This window comes from Peromyscus californicus, unplaced genomic scaffold (assembly GCF_007827085.1).
Source record: "Peromyscus californicus insignis strain IS unplaced genomic scaffold, ASM782708v3 Scaffold_3__1_contigs__length_106647218, whole genome shotgun sequence".
Taxonomy (NCBI): Eukaryota; Metazoa; Chordata; class Mammalia; order Rodentia; family Cricetidae; genus Peromyscus; species Peromyscus californicus.
The window spans coordinates 47,763,308-47,788,335 of NW_026294551.1; the positions used below are offsets into that span (position 1 = coordinate 47,763,308).

A 25,028-nucleotide genomic window follows, 5' to 3' on the forward strand; every position below is an offset into this window, starting at 1 on the left:
ATGCAGTTTACAACTCTAACGCTCTTCAACTTCATAAACATTTGTATAAAGGGTGAAGGGCAAATACATACTCTGGCGGTGTGGCGTTTCTTATTTTCTGCTTGAGAGACATGTTCATTTCCCTCCTTTTTATCTCCCTGTTGTCTTGACACGGCTGCTTCTGAACTCCATTCTCATCTCTCCCCGCTGTGACAGTTCACCAGCACTTCACGGTGCCAGAGACTCTTTCAACTCGTATTTTCCACCAGCTGTCAGTTGCAGAATAAGGCTGCTTTGTCTGGGGGAGGGTGGAGTCCTTTCTCAGCGTCTCCTCTTCCTTTGAAGCTACAGCACTTGAGGGACAATTGAACTGCTTTTAGGTTTCCTTACCACCCAGCTTTCTCCTCTGATGGATCCTGCCATGAACACACTGTCCTGTTGATGACATCGATTTGTTGCTATGGAAATAGTGGTGCTATCACAAATTCAGCCCAGTGACTTTACTGCGGGTTCTTGCAGGAGAAATGGGCAAGGCTTTAGGGAAAACCTCATTAAAACTGAAAGCTGTCAATTCTGAACAGTTGAAAGGTGAATGGAAGCAACCTTTACTATACACAAGACAAAAAAGCAAGCTCTTTGCAAATGCATGGTGTGCAGCTGGACGCCCGGGTGTGTGTTCTGACCCTCTAAGAGCTGAAGGAGTGGGGTTTCCTAGGGTATTTACTCTCACATTGAAATCTCTTGACTGGGTTTGCACTGAAACGGCCTTTCTTTGGATTTCCAGGACACGGGCAGCAACAAGTAGCCCCTTCGCCAGCCTCAGCAGCCCCACCACCAGCCAGCAAGCCCCAGCCGCAGAATGGGAGCTTGGGAATGGGTAAGAGTTACTCAAGGGTATCCGAAGTGATGGGTCAAGATCAAAATAGTGTTTTAAAATTTACCCTGAGCTGGGTGGTAGTGGTGCAAGCCTTTAATCTCAGCACTCGGGAGACAGAGGCAAGCAGATCTCTGTGAGTTCAAGGCCAGTGAAGGCTACACAGAGAAACCCTGTCTTGAACCACCAAAAACTAAATAATAATAATAATAATAAAATAAATTTACTCTGAGACTGAACAGTTCTCAAAGTTCTCTTCATGGTTCAGGCACAGTAACCTAGGCCAGCACTTAAGAGGTAGAGGCAGGGGGATCAGGAGTTCAAGGTCATTCACCACTACATAGCAAGTTCAAGGCCAGCCTGGGTTACATGAGACTCTCAAAACAAACAAACAAACAAACAAAAACAAAACTTTCCATTCGTGGTAGACTGCAAAGAATAATTCCAATTAAGTTCTTACTTTTTTTTGTTTGTTTGTTTGTTTGTTTGTTTGTTTGTTTGTTTTTCGAGAGAGGGTTTCTCTGTGTAGCTTTGCGCCTTTCCTGGATCTCGCGCTGTAGACCAGGCTGGCCTCGAACTCACAGAGATCCGCCTGCCTCTGCCTCCCGAGTGCTGGGATTAAAGGCGTGCGCCGCCGCCCGCCGCCGCCGCCGCCGCCGCCGCCGCCGCCGCCGCCGCCGCCGCCACCACCACCACCACCCAGCAAGTTCTTACTTTTTACAGCCTACCATCCTCTTGTTTCATTTGGTTTATCTCCAAGTTTCTCACTTCCCTTGAGACAGAATTGGTCCTGTGGACCGTGGCTTCTATGTTTTCTCTCTTTTAACTTTCTCTGTAGCAGATCTTGATGGGGTCACTTGGTGTACTTCCTGGCCTTCGTCTTAGTAGCCTCTCTCTCTGGGATGCCACCCTTGGAAACTGTGGTCCATAGAAGATGGCTGAATTTACTTTCAGAGTTTGGTTATACTTAAGATTTATTTATTTATTTATTTATTTATTTGTTTGTTTGTTTGTTTGTTGTGCCTGTGAATGCCAGTGTGCAAGTGGAGACCAGGGGACAACTTGCTGGAGTCAGTTGTGTGTCCTGGGGATTGAACCTAGGTCTCCAGGGTTGGTGACGGGCACGTGGATCTGCTGAGTCATCTCTCCGGCCCCCCCCCCCCTTTTTTTTAATGCACATTCCTTAGAAAGTAGAGTTAAGATGTCACCAAGTTTCCATGAGACTTTGAGGACATACAGGTTTCCCTGTCAGTCCTCATTGTTTTTAATCAATCCCTGTAATATGTAAATCTCTCACCTCCTCATCTCCTAAGTTACACTTATACTCAGCTCTGACACTGTAAATGGCTGAAGGAGAAGGTGAAATGAATTCTCTAAAATGATAAGTGATTGAAAAGTCTCTTCTTTGGCTGAAATTCAAACAGCGAATCACTCCTCCCCTCCCTCCACAGACTTGTCCTGTTCGTTTGTATTTCTTTGCCTGATGTTGAAATCTTTTTTTCTTTTTGGTTTTTTCGAGACAGGGTTTCTCTGTGTAGCTTGGTGCCTTTCCTGGATCTCGCTCTGTAGACCAGGCTGGCCTCAAACTCACAAAGATCCACCTGGCTCTGCCTCCCAAGTGCTGGGATTAAAGGCGTGTGCCACCACCGCCTGGCTGAAATTTATTTTTAATGATCAATTAATGTTCCCTAAACTGGAAGTAATAGAAAATGGACTAGATGTATGTGGCAGGTGGCTCCCTGGTATAAAAATATTAAATGAATGAATGGATGCTTTTGTATCTTTAATGAAATGGGGGGGGGGGGGGTCCCTCGCCATTGAACCCAGTCCCCTGTGGGTACTAGACAAGTATTCTACCACTGAGCTACATCACCGGACCTGAAATTGTGGGATTTTTATCTTATGTTGTATGTGCACACACAGGGACATACTCTTTCTGCAGTGTGTGTGTGTGTGTGTGTGTGTGTGTTTCCTTGTATCATCTTAAAGGAACATTGTCACTTCTGACTCCCCAGAGCAGAAAACTTGAGAATCTGGGAGGAGTATGGTCCATGCCACTCTATGTGGAAGCTCAGAAAACGGATTCCTTCTCTTTAACCAAAATCTGTCTTTTTTTTTTTTTCCCAAGTTTGGGGCCTGCAACATAGCTCAGCTGGTAAAAGTGCCTGACCATTCTTACTGAACCTCTAGAGCCCACAGTGGAAGGAAAGAATCAACATCACAGAGTTGTCCTCTGCCCACATATACCCACATCCCCATAGATCCATCAAACACACATGTATACATCATAATAATAAATTTTTTAAATCATTTTTGATGTATTTATTTATTATGTATACAGTGCTCTGTCTGCATGTATGTCTGAATGCCAAAAGAGGGCGCCAGATCTCATTACAGATAGTTTAATTTATTTTTAATGATCAATTAATGTTTCCTAACTGGAAGTAATAGAAAATGGACTATAGTTGTGAGCTACCATGTGGTTGCTTTGAATTGAACTTAGGTCCTCTAGAAGAACAGCCAGTGCTCTTAGCCGATGTGCCATCTCTCCAGCCCTTATTTTTATTTTATTTTATTTTTTATTTTTATTTTTTATTTTTTGATAGTGTTTCTCTGTGTACCCCTGGCTGTCCTGGAAAACTCTCTATAGACCAGGCTGGCCTTGAACTTAAATACCCACCTGCCTCTGCCTTCCAAGTGCTGAGGCTAAAGGTATTGCCACCATACCCAATTATAAAAAATCTTTTTAAAAGGCCAGGCATAGCCGGGCGGTGGTGGCGCACGCCTTTAATCCCAGCACTCGGGAGGCAGAGGCAGGCGGATCTTTGTGAGTTCGAGGCCAGCCTGGTCTACAGAGTGAGATCCAGGAAAGGCGCAAAGCTACACAGAGAAACCCTGTCTTGAAAAAAAAAAAAAAAAAGGCCAGGCATAGTCCAGCACTTGGGCCAGCCAAGGCTACCTAGTGAAACCCTGCCTCAAGAGGCTTGGGGGCCGTGGAGAGATAAGATAGCTCAACAGTTAAGAGCATATATTGCTTTTCTAAAGGACCTAAGTTTGATTCCCAGCATCCGTATCAGGCAGCTCACAACTGCCTGTAACTCCAGCTCCAGGGGACCTGATGCCTCTGCAGACACCCAGACACACACACACACACACACACACACACACACACACACACACACACACAAGCAAAAGGTAAAGTAAATCTTTCTGAAAAGCATTTTAGTATAGAAGGTGGGAGATTATTGAAATTAGAATTTGCTTTTTGGAAGTTGAAGCTTTATAGATAATAATGTGCATAGACAGGGTCTCATTTGTAAATAGACGTTGGTTGTGCTCTTGCTACATAGTGGAAAAGGGAAGCAAGGAGGTCATAGGACTGGGCTACCATTTGTATCATGACCAAAAACTGGCACTTAGTCTCTGTTCCCAACTGAACACCACCCTGTAGATTTCGTACTAGATTTCCTACCCTGGGGCGGTGTTGAGATGGCACATTGGTGATAGGCGTCCTTTATTGGCTCCTTAGCTTCTAACCTTTCCCATGGCATGGCCATAATGAGAATTGATTTCAAACTTAAATAAAGTAATGGTTGTCTGACAGGGGAGATGACTTATTGGATAAAAGCACTTGTTTTACAATCATAAAGATCTGAGTTCAAATCCTGAGAACCCACATAAAAACCAAATGTAGTAGTGATAACATCTCTAATGACAGCACCCTTGGGAGAGCAGCGGTGGAGACAGGACAATCCCTGGAAGCTCGTGGGCCGCTAACCTGGCTTATGCAGTGAAAAGAACAGAGAGAACCTGTCAGATTATCATCTGACTTCCACACACATGCCGTTGCGTGTGCACCTGTTAGCGTGCGCACACAAACTTACACTTCAAGAAATAAAAACAAAATGATTGCCCTTTCTCGGTGTGTTTATACAGGTTCCACTGTGGCTAAGGCTTATGGTGCCTCAAAGCCATTTGGAAAACCTGCTGGAACTGGCCTGCTCCAGCCTTCAGGAGGGACACAGTCCAAAGTGGTGCCCATCGCCAGCCTCACCCCTTATCAATCCAAGTGAGTTGTCCCATGGGACAAGGGTAGGACCTATTACCCAATGGTGCGCTCTTGTGTGACTTACGTGTGAACTTCTGGGTCACCACCACAAAGGATGTCTTATTTTTCTGAGCTAAAGAAGGATACAAATTGTGACAACCTTTAACACTTTTATCAAAAAGATTGGCAAAAATAGCATTCTGCCACAGCCTGTGGAGGTTTGGTCATTTTTGAAAATTTTGAGGTTCAAATTATTTACAGATTAAAGAATCATTTGGTAGGCTTAGGAATAAAATTATATATCATTTGTGTTAATTCACATTTCATCTCGTATAAATAGATGACTTTTAGTCCAACACTTGTTACTATACTTTAATTTGGCTAAGGTAATCTGTCCTGTTTGTATTAACCACATTAATATGCCCCAAACATGGATTTCTTTGATAATACTTTTTGGCATTAAAAATTAATTAAAGCCTTGAACATTAGTGGGCTTTTTTTCCCCTCCAGAATTCTTTAAGATATGCTCTCGTTTATCCTGCAATACTTAGTAAAATAGGGGAGATAATTTCCCCTGTAAAATTCTAAATAAGGAAATCAGTGTGCTCAAGTTCTATTTTCAAGATGGGCACCAGGCTGAGATTTTGGGTTTAGGGACTCCTTTTTAGTGGCTTCTCTCTAGGGTCATGCCACTTTGGTGGCTTTCTTTTGGTGGCCTGTGAATGTCATGCCGTGTAGGCTTGTATTTATATTTGGCATGCATTAGAAATGAGGCAGACATTTGATAGTGATTGTGTTAGTTCCTGTAATTGAAAATAGTGGCAAAATATAATTGCTGGTATAACTGCATTTTTTCCCTTGGAACCCTTCATTAAAGGGATATTGTTGCCTTGGTGATGTTTTTTGAGGAAGGGAGAGGGTTTGTAAATTTACTTATGTGACAGGAGAATGAGCTAGTGTTAAACTACCTGATATATTTTACTGTTTGCTTATTCTGTAAACTGTCAAACCTGTATGTCATCTTGGGGTTTTAATTAGCTAGATTAAAATACAGCTAGCATTGACAGATAAACTGTGCATAAGAGAAGAAAGGCCACAGGAAGATGATTTCTGCTTATCTTTATTCTGAGTAAGAAAGACTACACACACTAATGTCGTCTGTTTGGTTTTCAGGTGGACTATTTGTGCCCGTGTCACCAACAAAAGTCAGATCCGTACCTGGAGCAATTCCCGAGGGGAAGGGAAGCTTTTCTCTATAGAACTCGTAGATGAAAGTGTGAGTATGTGCCATATGGGAAGGTGTTGGCCTCTAAGACCATGAAGTGCCAAATACCAGTTCTCCAGAAAGAAATATGGTTGTCACTATGATTTTCCGTCTATTGTAGTTTTTTTGTTTGTTTGTTGTTTTTTGTTTTTTGAAGCAGGGTTTCTCTGTGTAGCCCTGGCTGTCCTGATACTAGCTCTGTAGACCAGACTGGCCTCAAACTTGGAGATCCGCCTGCCTCTGTCTCCTGAGTTGCTGGGATTAAAGGTGTGCATCACAAGCAGCTGGCTATTGTAGGTTTTTGATGCTATCTCAGGTATAGGGCTAACCATCAGAGAAAGCACTCCTAAAGGAAAGCTTTTGTAACCATAGAAGTTAATAGGCAACTCTCTCACTACATTGCTGGAGGCTTAAAGTCCTGGGATGGGATACCTGCTGCAGAGCAGGGCATTTGCCTCCAGCAGAAGGCAGGCAAGAGCTACTCAGCTTTAACTACTTTGTGGAGATGGTTTCTGACCATACATACTCATTATCCTTTACTTAAAGCGAAATGCAGGGGCTGGAGAGCTGGTCTTCCAGAGGACCTGGGTTCAATTCCCAGCACCCACATGGTGGCTCATAACCACCTCTGACTCCTGTTGCAAGGGTCCAGCATCCTCTCTTGGCTTCCCTTCAGGCATGAAGCATGCAAGTGATACACATATATGTATGGGTGTCAGCAAAACACCCACACATATAAAATAAACAGGATGGCACTGTGAAGTCAGAAACTTGGGGCTCTCTCTCCCTCCTCTTCCTCTTGTTGTGGTGCAGCATGGCAAATATCTTAACTGTGATGGCAGATTCGGTATCAGAAACTCATTTCCTGCAGCTTGTCTGGATAAGATTTCAGCCATTTTGTTAAGTTTCTTACCCATCTGTAACATATTGCCTGACAGAAAAGTAACTGAAATCAAATCAGAGCAACTTGAAAGCATGACTTGTTAGAGCGTTTTTGGCAGCAGCTCCTGACTGTGAAGTACCCCATCATTTAGGCTGCAGGCGTGAGAAAGACGGACTGCTGAATCATCGGGGTTCAGCACGCTTTCCCGTGGGCTTTGAGCCCGTCATTCAGGATCCAGAACTTTTTGTTTTCATTATTGGAATATTAAACTCTTCCTCTTAACAGTGTTTTAGATAACATTTTAAAAATTATTTTAGAGAGATGTGTAAAGACTAGAGAACAACTTGCTGGTCTTCCACCTCTACACAGGTTCCAAGGATTGACCTGGGGTGGCCAGGTTTGTTTGCACGGCAGACGCCTCCCTTTATCTACTGGACCATCTTGCCGGCCTCCTTATTTACATTTTTAACTGAGATGGTTCAGTCATATCCATGGGCTCAGCTAGTTGAACTTCTCTTGTTTTATCAGAACTGATAGCTTGAAAGTGTGACTGTATATGTAGGTTTCTGGAATGTCTGCAGCCCTCTGGGGTCTCTGTACACTTGAGTGCTGCTCCAGAGATGTTATCTCAATGCCAAAATGGCGGGCTCTCGCTGTTCAGAGCATCGAGCAGCACGGTTCTAATGTGTTCTCACTTGCTGTGCAGGGTGAAATCAGAGCGACTGCTTTCAACGAGCAGGTGGACAAGTTCTTTCCCCTTATCGAAGTGAACAAGGTAAAGACAGCGATGAGTCGGAGCCGACATCAGGCCAGTAAGGGCCGTGAGCACAGTGGGCAGGTTGCATTGTGGGGAAGGGTTTTGATGAGTCACTAGCATTCCCTGACTTGGCCTCTTTTGCAGGTGTATTATTTCTCAAAAGGCACTCTGAAGATCGCTAACAAGCAGTTTTCGGCTGTTAAAAATGACTATGAGATGACCTTCAATAATGAGACTTCTGTCCTTCCCTGTGAAGATGGCCATCACTTACCCACCGTTCAGTTTGATTTCACAGGGATCGGTGACCTAGAGAGCAAGTCTAAAGACTCACTTGTAGGTCCGTCCAGGGTCGAGGGCGAAGAGTCGTGTTTGGGGTGGTGCACAGCTAACACACTTGCCAGGCATCCCCAGGTTGTGTTTGAAGAGGGACCTTGAACTGTGCTGTTACAGACTGTTTTGTGTTTCAGACATACTCGGGATCTGCAAGAGCTATGAAGATTCCACTAAAATCACAGTGAAGTCTACCAACAGAGAAGTTGCTAAAAGAAACATCTATCTGATGGATATGTCAGGGAAAGTGGTGACTGCAACTCTCTGGGGAGAAGACGTGAGTCCTTGCGTCGACAGAGTCCGGGGGTGCTTGTCCCTCTGGGCTGTGGGGCTTTAGCTCCAGAGGGACAAAGAGTCGTGCTGTCCAGCACTTACTTGAAATCCTTTACTTGTGTGAGATGATCTGTTACTTCAGCTTCCCACAGGGGAATGTCCCTTACTCTACCTCAGGAAGGAGAGATAAATTAGTTTCCTGGAAGTCTAAGCAGCTTCTTGAGTGTAAGGTCTGTCTTACAGAGTCCACATACATTGACAGTATTCACTCTACTGCTGACTGTTCTCCATGAAAATACCCTGTACCTTCTTCCTACCAGTGATGCTTGTTGTGTGCTTTGCTTTGCAGGCCGACAAGTTTGACGGTTCCAGGCAGCCTGTGATGGCTATCAAAGGAGCCCGGGTCTCTGACTTTGGTGGTCGGAGCCTCTCCGTCCTGTCGTCTAGCACTATCATTGTGAATCCTGACATCCCAGAGGCCTATAAGCTTCGTGGATGGTAGGTTTCGTGGACCTCGCTAAGCGGTCATTTGGGCTCAGGCTTTGAGAAGAGCTGATTTCTACCAGCTTGTGAGCTGCTGCTGAGCCTTTGCTATGGAGTGCAGTGGTTCCTGTATTTCTTGGAGGCATTATGCCTTCTGAGATGGTGGCCTGAAAGCCCTTAAACTGACAAACCCATAATCCCCTGATGAACCTAGAGAGTCAGAGAAAGCAATTAGAATGTAAGTACTGCGTGCTGACCTTGATCCCCAAAAGCAGGGTACGGCAAGGCTTTAGCAGCTGCATGCTGGAGGAATGTGTCCAGAGCATCTTTTGCTCCTAGGTTTGAGCTGTGGGCAGCTGATGTGGGGGTAGAATGTACTTTTTCACTCTGGAGTCTCTGGAGCTGGTCACATCTCCAGTGATGTGTATTCACTGGTCTCGTACAAAGCGTGGTGGGAACAATGGGCTTTTTGTTGGCCTTACATCGTTATTCCCAAAGCAAGAGATGAGGAGAGCTTGTTAAAATCCCCACACCATATCTAGTTTTTTAAGGCATTAAAACTCTGCCTTAGAAGAGCACTTCATCCTGAGAATGTCATGTGAAGAATTGATGTGGGCAAAGAGAATACTTTACCCAGCCCAAGCTTAAGTCATTTGTATAGCTGTAGTCTGTGAGGGGGGGAGGGGAAGAGGAGGAGGGGGTGGTTTCCATGGAAGCTGTGAGGTAGGGAACTCAAGAAATAGCTTATATTTTATGCTCCTCATTTTTGTTTTGAGTTTGATATACACCAGTAACAGTAATATTTAAATAATTTGATAGAACATCTCCTGGAATATCTGTATCGCTTACTCCACCCTCGTCTACATCCATCTATTTGACTGTGCTGATAGCTAGCATTGCATTATATGACAGAATCCCATAATAGTTTAACTAGGAACAATCATGTTGTTGGTTTGTTTTTGTTGGTTGACTTTCTTCCAGGCTCTGAGCACAACTCCAGGTTAATTGCATGCCCACATTAAGGTGTTCGTATTTCACTGTCAGTAACTGATCACAGAAAACACAGAAAGGCATGTCTGTCCCCTGAACAGAATATCCTGTCATTGATCTGTGAGAAATCCAGTGCACACACTCCACCCAGGCAAAGATTAGCGACGTTTAGATCTTGGCACTGATGGAGTGGAATTTTATTAGAAGGGCTGCCCATCTCCTTGCTCTGTTTCCTCCTGATGAGCTGTCTTTGGTGGCAAATGTCTACGTAAAGTTTTGGAAACTGTAAACTTGTGCAGCTAGTAGTGAAGCAGATTATGGGCTCTGTCCTCTGACGGATGTGGCTGCTTGCCTGACAGTGAAACGGTGACGACCTGTGGCCTAGGGCAGCAGCCACTCTGGGTGGTCTCTTTTTAGGGAGTCAGTTCTGTATGTGACTAGCATACAGTTACCTACTACTTGGGTGTTTGATATATGTGTGTTTTTTGAGACAGGGTTTCTCTGTGTAGTCCTGGCTGGCCTGGAACTCAGAGATCCGCCTGCCTCTGCCTCCCAAAGGCTGGGATTAAAGGCGTGTGCCATTGCACCCCGCTGGTATGTTTTTAACCTCAGCCTCACTGCTCTGCCCCTTGCATGTTCTTGCTGCCTTCTGCCTGGCCTCTCTTCCTTCACGCTAGCCAGTGGATGGTCATGAGGCTTGCCAGTGTAGTGAACTGACCTCGGGTCCATGTTGGTCTTTGAGCACAGTGCAGTCAGTTTTAATAATAATGTTCTATAAATGAATTTAACCTTGGTATTTGCATAATCAAATTCTCACTGAGAAAACAAATCTCTAACAAGGCAGATAATGCCTTCTGATGAAGTACGTTGAGTTCTATGACTGATTAGGCTTAAAAGATTTTCTGCCATGAAAACAGTTTTGGCTGACTCATGAAACAGAAATGTCCCTTTTCATCTGATTCAGTGATTGAGGTGAAGGCTCGAAGCCCGGGGACTGCCAGTATTTCTTCTGTTGCTGACTTTGGTCACAGTGTTTGATATGCAGCCCAGTTTGGGGAGGGGTCTGTGGCACTTTGGCATTGTTTGTACTGAAGCGGGGGTGGGGGGTGGGAGGGGGTCCATCAAAGCCAGTGAGATCAGAAGAAAGGCCATTGCATTTCTTCAGTGGACTAAGGTGTGCTGGGCCCCAGGTGAGGATAGAGCGCTCCTGGCTGGTATATCCACACAGCACATTTGAGAAGGATGCGAAGTTCCTGTCACCATTGCTTTTTTTTTTTTTTTTTTAAGGTTCGACTCAGAAGGACAAGCCTTAGACGGTGTTTCCATCTCTGACCTCAAGAGTGGAGGCACCGGAGGGAGCACCACCAACTGGAAGACCTTGTATGAGGCTAAATCGGAGAACCTGGGCCAGGGTGATAAGGTACCTCACATCTCACTTCACAGAACGCTCGGAGAGCGAGCGACAGAGGGCTGTGTTCTCATCTGGGACCCCAGAGCCTTGGTAGCCCCAGAGCCCTGCTCCAGAGCGCCAGTTAACTGCTCCTCATCGGTGTCTCTCAGTCACCGCTGGTGTAGAGGCTGTGTGTGCTCAGGGGTGTATTGTAGCCTCTGGTGTGAGGCAGAAAAGTGTGAAGAGTCCCTGGATCCTGAGGAAATGGTGATGACCAGACTTTGCAGTGTAGTGTGAACTGACCTCGGGTTGGTTTTCGAGCAGAGTGTAATTCAGGCTGTCCAGCATCAGGCAGCTCCTCTGTGTTTCAGCCTGAGTCGTAGGCGGAGAGCCGCTGCTCCCCTGCCAAGGACGGGCTCAGGCGTTTGCCTTTAGTTGCAGCTTCTAGTTCAGTGTTTACTTAATGATCGTCTTCCTCCCTTGGCCTAACCTGCGTTCTGTTGGATATTTGAATCATTTATTTCTATTGTGTCCCTAAATATCACTCGCTGCTGCTCTTTATTGTCGTCATATACAGCGTGGGTTTTCTTCCTCACTGTCGCGTCTCACTGGGCACGCGATCTGTCATTGTCATCCACAGCAACTTATAATACTATTACAGAGCAGCTTGAGAATTAAACACTGGCTGGCTTCTGTCTCCCTTGTCACCCAGTGGCTCTCTGAAGCTAAAGACAGACAGGTGTCCTGTATGCTGCTCAGGCTTTCAGTCTGACTCTGACCTGGAAATACAGAGAAACTCTTTAGGCGTTCTCCTAAGATTTATTTCTCTACAGCTTCTCTTTACTAAATTTTTTAAAGTTATTTTTTATTTGGGAGTAGGGCGTGCATTTTCCACTGCAATATATAGAATTCAAACTCAGCTCTCCCTATAGATCCCAGGGACCAGACTCAAGTCATCCAGCTTGACAGCAGGTGCCTTTACCCCGGCATATAGACCTAAGCTTTCTTTCTCCTCAATGTTTTTACTTTACGTGTATGAATGTTCTCCCTGAATGTGAACCAGATGAGTGGCTGGTGCCCGAGGAGATCAGAAGAAGGCATCAGATGCCCTGGACTGGAGTTATAGATGGTGGTGAGCCACCGTGTGGGTGCTGGGGAACTGAACTCGGGTCCTCTGCAAAAGCGAAGAGTGCTCTTAACGGCTGATCCATCTCTCCATCCCCACCCCTCAAGCCTTCTTATGTATTCAGTTCTGTGGAGCTGAGGGTTATCCCCGCACCTTGCACATGCTAGGCCAGCTCTTCCACTGAGCTTCACCCCCAGCCCTAAAGCTCTCTGAACTAGGTACTAGCACAGTCTTTTTAAATGGCCACATTGTTTTGTCCCTCTGGTCTGAGACATCAAGTAGATCCAGTGTGAGCCAGGTATGATGGCAAATGTCTTTAATCTCAGCACTTGGGCGGCAGAGGCAAGTGGATCTCTGAGTTTGAGTCCAGCCTGGCCTGTAGAAAGAGTGCCAGGATAGCTAGGGCTAATTGGAAGCCTAGCTCTGAATTCAGGGTATACCTAGATTCTGCAGTTATTTGACATTGAACCTAAACAAAAAACATGGACCATGTGAGAGCATCTGTGTGGGGTCCAGAGGAAAGCAGGTATCCAGAGCCCTTAACCTGACTTAGTCCTGGGTTACTTACCAGGGACACCTCTGTTTACAAGGTCTTGGTCGTGGGTTCTTTGGCATTCTCTTGAACTTTATTCAGTCCAGGAGTTGCTGGTCAAGGCTGTGAACTCCTCAATGTCTGTCATTGTCAATAAAATTTTATTGTGCTGGGTGGTGATGGTGCATGACTTTAATATTGGAGGCAGAGGCAGGTGGATCTCTGAGTTTGAGGCCAGCCTGATCTACAGAGTGAGTTCTAGGTCTACACAGTGACAGCCAGGCCTACACAGAGAAACCCTGTCTCAAAAAAAAAAAAAAAAATTTTTTTTATTGGATCATCCTCCATTTCATGTTACTGTCTGTTGTCTTCCCCACGGCAGCAGGTTGAGGAGTGCCAGGAGAGGCTGACTAAATGGCCTGTTGGGCCTGAAGTTTTTCTCTGGCTTGTTACAGGAAAAGCTCACTGATCCTACAAATAAGGGTCGAAACCACTGTCATTGTATAGAACTGTGTGCTTGGCCAGCAAGGTGACTCAGTGACCCCAGCCTAGCAGGACACATGGTGAGGGAAGAACACCAGGTCCCACGAGTTGTCCTCTGACCTGCACGCACATCATACAAAAACACACATAGACACGCAAAAGAAATACATATATTTTTTTTTTTTGGTTTTTTTTTTTTTTTGGTTTTTTTTTTTTTTTGGTTTTTTGAGACAGGGTTTCTCTGTGTAGCTTTACGCCTTTCCTGGAACTCACTTGGTAGTCCAGGCTGGCCTCGAACTCACAGAGATCCGCCTGGCTCTGCCTCCCGAGTGCTGGGATTAAAGGTGTGCACCACCACTGCCCGGCGAAATACATATATTTTTAAAATACTATGTGCTGGCAAGATGACTTGGCTGTCAAAGGTTTAAAGGCACTTGTCCTGCTATCTTGGACACTTGAGTTCCCTAGAACCACAGTGGAAGGAGAGAACTGACTCCTGAAAGTTGTCCTCTGGTCTCCACAAACACACCGTGGCACGTGTCCACCTGCATTAATATACATGTGATCATCATACACATGGAGATACACATATATAACAAATAATAATCGTAAATAAAAAAGAATTATGTGGCCAGGTGTGGTGGCTAAACACTCTGGAGACAGAGGCAGGGAGATTTCTTGAGTTCAAGGCCAGCTAGTGAGATGCTGCCTTAAAAAAAAACAAAAAGTGCGGGCCTGGAGAGATGGCTCAGAGGTTAAGAGCACTGGCTGCTCTTCTAGAGGTACTGAGTTCAAGTCCCAACAACCACATGGTGGCTCACAGCCATCTATAAAAAAATCTGGTGCCCTCTTCTGGCCTGCAGACAGAACACTGTATACATAATAAATAAATCTTAAAAAAAAAAAAAAGTGCCCGAGTGCTGGCTTATTGAGGCCTCTGTGGGTTTGCATGTAGCAAACACCAAGAGTGAACAATTCAGGCTGGAGTGATGGCTCAGAGGTTAAGAGCACCGACTGCTCTTCCAGAGGACCTGAGCTCAATTCCCAGCACCCATATGGTGGCTCACAACCATCTGTAATGAGATCTGGAGCCCTCTTCTGTGTACGTGATAAATTAAAAAAAAAAAAAGAGTGAACAATTCTCCATGACCGGTCTGTGAGCATGGGAACTAGAGTACACGTGCACTGTGAGCATGGGAACTAGAGTACACGTGCACTTGCCACTTGCAGGTAAGGGCAGCCTCGAGGGGCCTCTTCCGGGCCCCAGTGTGCCTTGCTGATTCCGGTCTCTGTGATCCTTTTCTCTCATAGGCGGACTACTTCAGCACTGTGGCGACGGTGGTGTTTCTTCGAAAAGAGAACTGTATGTACCAGGCCTGTCCAACCCAGGACTGCAATAAGAAGGTGATTGACCAGCAGAATGGATTGTACCGCTGTGAGAAGTGTGACCGGGAGTTCCCCAACTTCAAATACCGCATGATCTTGTCGGTGAGTAGAATGGTTAGTGAGAAGCCTTATGGTGTTCATTGATTGGCTGTCATGGGCAAGACCCAGGCGTGGGAGTGGGGTGAGGGGTTACGACAGAACCCAGGTGGTTCGTGATAAGGAACTCACAGATGAGTTCATTGAGGGAGCATACTGCTGCCCTGTAAATAAGGAAGTAGGGCCTTTGCCCCAACTGAGCAGCAGTATTCATACTTCTGAAGCTTCTTATGCCCAAAAGTTGCATTGAGCTGCACTGACGAATGGCAGCCCTCTGTGATGCTGTGTGGTCACAGTGTTCCTGGCACTTGCCTCCTCACTGTTGTGAAGATAAATGAATTTGAAATTGCATTTCTGGAGAGCAATAATTGTATCTATAGCCAGCGCCTGTGGTATTTTTCTTACGGATACTCTGGTTTTTTTAGAGGAGTGTGCCCGGGTACGATTGTTGCTCTTTACTCTGCTTTGGTTTGATTTGACAGTAATGTGCCACAGCCTTAAAAATGTTCCTATTTCCTGATACAGAAGCCACCTACAGGGAATTTATTCTGAAGCAATAATCAGCAGTATTACAGCTGTGTGAAGGTGTTTACTTTGTAAAGTTGGAGTCAGCTTAAATGCCCTTATGTTCTGTGTTACTTCCTTTAGTGAAGAGCCACTAGAGTGAGTAGAAGACTATAAAGACCTTAGAATTTACAGCTTTTAGGCTGGGTTTGTAGCTCAATGGATGACACGTGTCTGTAATCCTAGTACTTGTAGGTGGAGTCAGGAGGATTAGACATTCAGAGTCATCCTCAACTACATAGCAAGTTCAAGGCCAACTGGCTAGCTTGGGCTACAGGAGATCAGGTCTCAAAGAAATAAAACAAAACAAAACAGCCTGGCGGTGATGACACACGCCTTTAATCCCATCACTCGGAGGCAGAGGCAGGCGGATCTCTGAGTTCAGGACAACCAGGGCTACACAGAGAAACCGTGCCCCAAAATGAATGAATGAACGAACAAGCAAAGCAAAAAGAATTTGGGGTTGGGGACATTGCTGTCAGTGAAGTGGGTACAGTAGTAGGGTGAGAAAAGAAAACCAAAAACAAAGAACACTGTCAGGGTGAGGACTGGGTTCAGGTTTAGTTCGGTCCTGGAGCTCACTGGGCATCAGCCTAGCCAGTTCCTGAGCTCTGTTCAGTGAGAGACCCTGACTCCTGACTCAGAAGGTGATGTGGACAGCAACAGTAGAAGACACTCGGTGTCAGTCTCTGGCCTCCACCTGCATGCACATAATGCAATGCACACCCATAAATTAAAAAAACATGTAAATGTGAACTCAGCCCTCGGGAGGCTGAGGCAGGAAGATTGTAAGTTGGGCCTTCTTAGACTGCACAATAAGGCTTTGTTTTTTAAAAAACAAAATAGCTGAGCATGGTGGCTGGCATATGTCTGTACTCAGCACTTGTGTGTAGGGCGGGTGAGGGGGGGAGTTCAAGGCTAGCTCTGACTACATAGCAAGTTCGAGGTCAGATTGGGTTGCATTATATACGTCTCGGAAAACCAAAAGATGCCAGGTGTGGAGAGAGAGAGAGAGAATAAGTAAGTAAAATAGAATGAGAAGAGCCCACTCTCACTGTTGGGAGCTCATTCGAAACTTCCGGTGCAGAGCCGTTTGCATTTAGAGGGAGAACACAGTCTTGTGTGATTTGTTGGATATTGTACTAACAGTGAATAACGGGGTGGCCGAAACGGGATGCTTCTTCATATAAGGGGGCACCGTCCATTTGAAGCATTAAAAATTGGGGGCTGTTTGTGTGTGATGGCAGTGTCTTTTTCCCTTGGAAACAGGAAAAGGTCATCTCCTTGGTGTATCTTCCTTTTGTTACTTATTGCTGAAATAATAGAGAGTTGTGTTTTTTAGGTGAACATTGCAGATTTTCAAGAGAATCAGTGGGTGACGTGTTTCCAGGAGTCTGCGGAGGCTATCCTTGGACAGAACACTGCCTACCTGGGGGAGCTGAAAGAGAAGGTTGGCATGGGTTTATTAGTACTGTGATAGTGCACGTGGTATGCTGCTGAGCTGTTTACTACTTGCTTGTTCGGGTGTTGTGTATGAGTTCTCATGGTACTGGGCGTCTCACAAGGGGTAATGAATCGGGGAACATGAAGCAGCTTTCCACAGAAGCACAAACCACGTGTGTCCCCATCACTGTCTCTACACATCAGAGCTGGGGTGCTGCAGTCTAGAGCTACCAGGTGTCTTCTGAAATAACTCAAAGTTCGGCTGTGCTTTTTAACCTAATAAACACCTTTTAGGAAAGCTGAGTCAGATCTTGGAGTAAGTGCACATCCAGGGTACTTGTATTTCAGGTTGTCAGATGGGGTTCTTACAAAGTGACTTTGTTTTAAAGGTCACTTTACATGCATGCCATGGTGATGATTCCTGCCGTTGTCCCAGCACTTGGGCTGAGGCAGGAGGATCACCCAGAGTTCCAGGCCTAACTAGTTTGCGTAGTGAGTACAAGGCTAGCCTGGACTGCATAGCAAGACCCTGTCTCCAAAAAAAAAAAATTGTGTGTGTGTGTATGTGTATGTGTGTGTATGTATATATATGTGTATATGTATATGTGAATGAGTTGGGACCCTTGAGATGGTTCAGTGAGCAAAGCCATGCAAGCCTGAGGACCCCTGTGAAGGAAGCTGGAGGGAGAACCAGCTCCATAAAGTCGGCCTCCGACCTCTGTGTGCACCTGCGGCATGCACGCCCACAGTAAAAACAAACATTTAAAAAAAAAGTAACTTATTTCACCTTTACCAGTTTGCCTTTTTATGCATTCAGTTTGTTTAGTGCAGAGAATGGGTTACTGATTATGCCAAACATAAAGATACTTGCTGAGTTAAAGACTAGGAAGAGCCGTCCGTACCTTCGAGGCCGTGGAGACTGGCATCTGTCCACACAGTGTCCTTTTCCCCTCCATTTCCTCCATGTTGGTTGGACACTTGTAAAGGCCACAAAGAAAAAGAATTGCCATTTGTTTTGATGTGCTTTTCTTCTTCTTTCTGTCCTCGGTTCTGTTGGGTTCTGCCCTTGCCTCCTTTTTAAATTATCCATGAGGTCTCTGAAAATAGGCCCATGAAGTCCTTTTACAGAAATAAGTGGAATTGACTTTTAAAGTGCAATAGTCTTTTATCTGTTTTGCCTGGTCCTCTATTTTCATATCAGATTTTCAGGCTCCGGGCAGCCTTTCAGGATTTTTATGAGCTTATTATAGTTGACTGTTCTTAGCTGGTGAATGAGGACATACAGGACTTCCCTCAGGAACCATGGTGCTCTGGGAGTGTGCATCCATGCTTCCCTTAGCCCTAAAGACTAATGGCATCCAGCTCAAGTTTTTGAAGATTTAACACATTATTTTGTTTATATGTTGAAAGTCCAAGGAATACTTTTTTTTCTCAAATAACATCTTCAAGAAGAAGTCTGTGTGATAAAGCTATTTTCATACCCGTGTGACTTACAGGGGTACTAAGTAGCTTATATGAACAGTTAGTTTTATGTAAAGTTTTAAGTTCATGTGTTTTATGCCTTAGCAGTCTGAGGCAGGAGAATGCCAAGTTAAAGACCAACTGGACAACTTAGTTAAAAACAGAGGAGGGCTGAGCATCCCAGTTGTATCACCCCACCACACCCTCAAACTAAAAAAACAGCTTTTAAAAAGATTACAATAAAGTAACCAAATCGGATAGCGTTCAAGGAGTGTGAGGAGAGGAAGGCATCCCCCGGCCGCCTCCTGGCATCGCCCACTCCACCCATCTCCTCCACCTGCTCCACCTGGCAGTAGCTGCAAATACAAAGGCTGAAATGAACGTGTTTCTTTGTAATGCTTTTCCCGTCCAGTTCTCTTGTTTTATTTGAGATAGGGTGTCACTCTGTAGTCCACGCCAGCCTATGTAGCTGCTGCTGGCTTCATGCTCATTATAATCCTCTTGCCTTTGCCTCCAGAATACTGTGATTACAGGCATGGGGAGCCATGCCTAGCTTTCCCAGCCTTTTCTAATTATTTTAGTGTTTTTATTATTATTATTAATGTTAATTGTTATTTTTTAAATTTGAGACTGAGTTCTTAATATAGTCCTGAAACTCACAAATATCCACCTGCCTCTCCAGTGCTGGAGTTAAGGACTTGTACTACCAGGCCCAGCTCCTACTCAATTTTATTTTATTTTAATTATTTGTTTGTTTGTTTGTTTATTATGGTTTTTGAGACAGGGTTCCTCTGTAATGGCCCTGGCTGTCATGGAACTCTCTTTGTAGACCAGGCTGGCCTTGAACTCAGAGATCTGCCTGCTTCTGCCTCCCAAGTGCTGGAATTAAAGGCGTGCACCACCACTACCCACTCACTATTTTTATTATATTTGTGTGTGAGTGTTTTCCCTACATGTATATATGTGCACTGCTTTCCTGCCTGGTGTGTGAGGAGGCCAGGAAGGGCATCAGATTCCCTGGAACTGGAGTTACAGGTGGCTCTGAGCTACCATGAGGGTACCAGGAGGGGACTCTTGACTTCTCAAGAGCAGTATGTACTCTAGCCACTAGGATATCTCTCCAGCCTCCCCTACCCACTTCTTAGTGCACAATGAGCTGCTGGGTCTCAGGTTTTTTCCCCCACAAGTATTCCAGATCTTAATTGTGTTTCCTGAGAGTATTTAAAAATTCTTTTTTTTTTTTTTTTTTTTGGTTTTTCGAGACAGGGTTTCTCTGTGTAGCTTTGCGCCTTTCCTGGAACTCACTTGGTAGCCCAGGCTGGCCTCGAACTCACAGAGATCCGCCTGGCTCTGCCTCCCGAGTGCTGGGATTAAAGGCGTGCGCCACCACCGCCCGGCGCTAAAAATTCTTAATTGAGGCAAAATGAACATAAAAGTACCATTATGTGTTGGGTTTTTTTTTTTTTTTTTCTGTTGGAACCATCTTGAAATACATGGTGGCATTACCACATTCACGTTCTCAGGCCCCATCTTCCACATCTTTCCATCTTTCCCTTGAAGCCCTGTCCCTCTAAGCAGCGGTTCTGCACTCCTCCTTTCCCTGGCACCAGCGGCCAGGGTTCTGCTTCTGTAGATTTAATAAAGTCTGTTCTCAGTTCCACACAGTCAGCCAGCTAGGGATCAGAAATATTTGGGGAAAAATTGCACATTTATTGACCATGTGCAGATTATGTTTTCTTATCATTGTCCACCAACCAAGCCATGTAATGCTCACATGATATTTACATTTGGTATTAGGAGTAATCTACAGAAGATTCATAGCATACAGGAGGGTGTGCATGGGTTCTGTGTAAACAACCTTTTTACATAAGGAACTTGAATTTCCCTGGAATTCAGTGTCCGATGAGGTAGGTTCCCAGGTCCAGTCCTCTGTAAATACTGAAGGGAAAACAGTACTCCTAAGTAAAGTGTTTTTAATAAAAATCTACTTAAACAGTTTTTTTTTTTTTTTTTTTTTGGTTTTTCGAGACAGGGTTTCTCTGTGTAGCTTTGCGCCTCTCCTGGAACTCACTTGGTAGTCCAGGCTGGCCTCGAACTCACAGAGATCCGCCTGGCTCTGCCTCCCGAGTGCTGGGATTAAAGGCGTGCGCCACCACCGCCCGGCAACTTAAACAGTTTTATGTAATGAAACACCTACAAATTAGTCATTCCTAAGAAATTGCAACCCTCCGGGGTGATAATTCTCGGTATTTCAGCAATCTAATAGGTATTCTCCAGCAGTTGCCATGTATTGTTTTACAGAACGAGCAGGCGTTTGAAGAGGTTTTCCAGAATGCCAACTTCCGATCATTTACATTCAGAATCAGGGTCAAGCTGGAGACCTACAATGTAAGTAAGGTTACTGGGGCAGAAGGCTGTGGTAGAAATCGCTGTTTGCTGGCCACAGCAGTGCTTCAGTGTTAGTGGCAGGGAATTACCCACAGGTGCGACACCTGTGGCCTGCACGCTCATGGAATCTGCCTGCACTTGGGTGCTGTTACCAACTTGTGTGCAGGTTTGGGAGCCACTTCAGGCTTGCTGTCTTGTCTAAACACTGAGGAAACGATAGTATGGCCTTTTCTATTACAGCCTTAAGAAAATGATGTGTGTGGACTCTTGTTTCCTACAATTTAGGTTCTAAAAATCAGTATATTAAACAGATACCACATGCAGGTAAAAGTACTTTGATGAGTCTCTAAATTAACCCTAATGTCATAGAGTTGCATAGTTGTGTAATAAAGATCATTTACTGGACAGTCACTGTCCTGGCCTCTGTCCATCTATTATCTCTAGATCCTTGCAGCACCTAGATGTAGGCATATAGAGAAGGAGTCTGAGTCTACTGTCATGGAACAGAACCAAGATTCTAACCCAGGCGGTCTGACTCCATCCTTAGAAATGTCAGTTCGTTTAGTAATTACTAAGCATGTAGACACATGAAGCCCCCCACACCCCCAGCTAGACTTGTGTGCTGCTGGGTGTCACCCTGTTCTGCCTCAGAGGTGCTGTTTAGTTCCTGGAGACAAGCTGAATGAGAATTCTGCCAACTCCCCTGCAGCCACCAAGTTCACACATTCTAAATTACCATCAACTTAGCTATTGGGTGGTTGTGCTAACTCAACATTGGTGGGGTACAGTGTCAAGAAGTTGGGTGGGTTAAGGGAGACCCTGGGGTTGTTCTCTCTCCTCATGGTATGGACAGGGATGGTGAAGGGCAGACCTTCACGGGTAACCTTGCCCAGAGCTGGAGCAGAAGCCAGATTTCCTGCTGCTGCGGGTGCTTTTTCTGGATGAAAGTGAGCTTTTAGGGCAAGTTAGCTAACTGTCCTGGGCCCCCACTGCACCCTTATAAAGACAATAGAGCCTAGAGTCTACTTCAGTGGGATGCTAGGTCTGAGCACATGGTGCCGAGGATGGGCAGAGGGTCTTAGAAGGAGATCTGCCCACTGACCCACCATCTCCAGAATTTCATAGCACTTTCTCTGGGAATTTCTAAATTCCCCTTCTTCCTGCTGGACTCATTGAAGCCACTGAAGCAAAGGAGGTTATCTCCACTGCTCCATGCCAGGCTGTACCACTCACAAGAGGCTCTTCTTTTCAAAGGATGAATCTCGAATTAAGGCCACTGTGATGGACGTGAAGCCCATCGACTACAGAGATTACGCCAAAAGGCTGATCATGAACATCAAGAGGAACATATGATGTGAGCACGTACCGATGGCCAGAGCTGGAGAGTAAAGAACTGAAGTAGAATGGCTTTCTTCCCACCCGGTGTGACAGCCCTGTGACAGCCTCACAGTGCAGAGCCCCGAGGGGACGCTGGCAGCCTGTCCAGGCCCCTTTTGGGACTCGTTGGTCGCCAAAAGACAATGTGCTCAGATTGCTGTGTATAAACCATCAGCTGGCACTCAGCGGGCAGGTAGCATAGCACCAGCCCCTCCCCTGTCTTCAGGCTTTTGTCGGATTTACTAAGATTTTGTTATCTTCAAACAGGAATTATGTCACAAGTAATTGACCCTACCTTGGATAGTGAGATGAATTATGTAACTTGGGGTTTGCTTTCCCAGTGGTGGCTCCTTTATGTCTTAGGTTCCTCCTGGGGGGAGTGAGAATGGGGGAGAATCCAGGTGTTTAGGGGGCGTGTCTCCCTGGAATCAAAGGCTTATTACTCTTTGCAGAGGTGCCACATGGTCATTAATGCTTGGAATAGCAAAAGGGTAGAATTATTAATAAAAAGCCTATCGTTAATATCTGAAGACCATCCTTCCTTCGGGGTTTAATAGATTTAATAGACTGAGTCAGATGGGTCTGATATTAATCAAAATTGTCTCTTCTGAGGACGGCTGATAAGCATTGACTTGCTGTCCCCTAGGGACATCCAGGCCACTACAAAGCATTGCTTGAGTTTTCACTTCAATTTATGTTGCATTTGGTGGCTGGATGCGCCATTTTTACCTGTACACTTTTTTCTTGCATTCGTATATTTCATTTTTGATTAAAGCTGTGGTAAATAGGGAAAATTTTAGAGAGAAGTCCTTTGTTTCCCTTGCTTTGTTTGAATAAATGGTATATCTTTGTTTGTGAATCCGACTTTCTTTGACTGTAAAGGGTTCTTGTAACTGGAAAGCAATTAATTAGCCTTCGTAATAAATAATCACTAGGGAGAGATGTTAACTCATCACAAACCCGGAGATTAGGCTGAGGCCTGGAGATCATTCTTACTAATGTTAGCAACCCTGAAATGCATCTTTAAAGGAATGAAAACACAAAAAAGGAAAAGCCATTGTGCCCAAGAATGCTGATGATCTGGCACTTTGGGGTTTTATTGATGTTTACACAGCAGCCTAACACCAAGCGGGCTTTGAAATGTGTAGACAGTGAGCGAGGAAGAAAACAGTAATTATGCTACGAGGCTTTTCATTCGGCAAGAGCATGCTTGCTCTGTGTGTTCCTAATCATATTAATTATCTATCTGGTTGCTGCAGCCCACCTCTTGGCATGTGCTGCACATCTCTGCCAGTATCCAGGCAGCATTGCAGTCCCCCTGCAGCTGCAGGCCCGGCGTTGAATGTGTGCCCTTAAGCTTGTGGTGGCTTTGTGGGGCCCAGGGTCATGGCAGGCACCCTGTATTTCAGGTGCTCTTCTTGCTGCTATGGCAAAATACCATCAAAAGCAGCTTACGGGAGGAATGGCTTCTTCTGGCTCACAGTTTGAGGGTACCATCTATCGTGGTGGAGAGGGTAGGACAGCTCTGGCTGTGTTGTGTGTGAGGCAGCCGGTCCCACGACATCTGTTGTCAGGAAGCACCACTCTTTCAACGTGTGTGTGTGTGTGTGTGTGTGTGTGTGTGTGTGTGTGTGTGTGTGTGTGTGTGTGTGAGAGAGAGAGAGACAGACAGACAGACAGACAGACAGAGAATGGCCAGCACATGCCAGGGATCCTCCCGTTTCCAAACCCCAGTGCGTTTTAATGCAGGTCGTGGGGATTGGACTGGATCCTAACACTTGGAAACACTTTCTTCTCTTTCCTCTTTCTTTTTTATTCAGTCTGGACCCCTGGGCCATGAGTGTCACTCATACTCAGAGTGCGTCTTTCCTCAGTTAAATCTCTTTGGAGAGGCCCTCACAGACAGTCTCCAAAGTTATTCCAAATCCAGTCATGTGGGTTTAGATTGACAACATTGACGACCACGACCTGTCTGTTTTCTCCTTAGCTGGCCTGCTTTTGAAATACGGTCTTCCCTACGTAGCCCAGGCAGGTCTCGGGCTTGAGCCTCCTTCCTTGGCTTCTCATACACTAGAAACACAGGCTTCTGCCACCGTCCCTGGCTTGTCTTGTATTGTTGGGGCTGAGTCTTAAAGTGGGTAGCTTCAAGCTCATTGTATAGCCCAGGCTGGCCTTGAAGTCATGATCCTCCTGCTTCTGTCTCCAGCTGCTGACGTTACAGTCCTGCACCACATTCCTGGCTCTTCGATGTCTTCTTTTGGAAAGGACTAGCAGCCCTAGGCAAATGGCTGGCCTTGCTGAGAACAGACAGACAGACTTTGATTTCAGGGACACAGACTTCCTTACCTTTCCCTAATCTCAGGAGACGTGAATTGAGTTGTGCTTGATGCTCTGGCTGAAGCCTTGACAATTTCTGTGGAGGCCCTTTCTGACCTTGCTTATAAAGCACTGACTAGAAAATCACAGTCTTCAGCACTGTTGGAGATTGACAAATTGCAGGTTAGAGATGGTGATCTAGCCTTCAGTCCAGTAACCAGTCTTTCACATCTACTCCCAGCGTTTCCTCCTCTCCCTGGGGCAGGACAGCTGGTCAGCAGCCATGCGTCCTGAGGGCAATGACTCACCGGGCCACTCCAATAAATCTAACACATCTGCACAGCCAACCTGAGGAGCACAGAGCTCCATGGGGGGTGGGAGGGATGGACTCCCTCGTGGGATGATGTTTTAACAGATTCCCTACTAAAAAATCAGATCACCAGCGGAGCGGTCTCAGAAAATGGTTCCACTGTTAATGCCTGTGAGAGGTCCAGGTCCCGAAGGACTGCCAAAGTAGATTCTGGTCCACAGCTCCTTGGATTGTCTTGGACAGTTTATCTGGAAAGGCTGTTTGTGTTCTGATTT

At 45.5% G+C, this 25,028-nt stretch overlaps 1 protein-coding gene across 1 annotated transcript in view; it reads left to right on the forward strand.

Moving 5' to 3' along the window:
- The window catches only part of Rpa1 (replication protein A1), a 52,862-nt gene extending 29,876 nt beyond the window's left edge, over positions 1 to 22,986 (forward strand). Inside the window, exons 6-17 of the mRNA XM_052756045.1 lie at positions 764 to 856; positions 4,790 to 4,922; positions 6,075 to 6,177; positions 7,755 to 7,823; positions 7,950 to 8,142; positions 8,273 to 8,412; positions 8,758 to 8,906; positions 11,169 to 11,301; positions 14,724 to 14,900; positions 16,801 to 16,908; positions 20,664 to 20,750; positions 22,005 to 22,986. Coding sequence (XP_052612005.1) covers positions 764 to 856; positions 4,790 to 4,922; positions 6,075 to 6,177; positions 7,755 to 7,823; positions 7,950 to 8,142; positions 8,273 to 8,412; positions 8,758 to 8,906; positions 11,169 to 11,301; positions 14,724 to 14,900; positions 16,801 to 16,908; positions 20,664 to 20,750; positions 22,005 to 22,103 — 1,484 coding nt within the window. The 3' untranslated portion in view covers positions 22,104 to 22,986. The remainder of the gene's footprint in view (positions 1 to 763; positions 857 to 4,789; positions 4,923 to 6,074; positions 6,178 to 7,754; positions 7,824 to 7,949; positions 8,143 to 8,272; positions 8,413 to 8,757; positions 8,907 to 11,168; positions 11,302 to 14,723; positions 14,901 to 16,800; positions 16,909 to 20,663; positions 20,751 to 22,004) is intronic.
- The last annotated feature ends 2,042 nt before the right edge of the window (positions 22,987 to 25,028 follow it).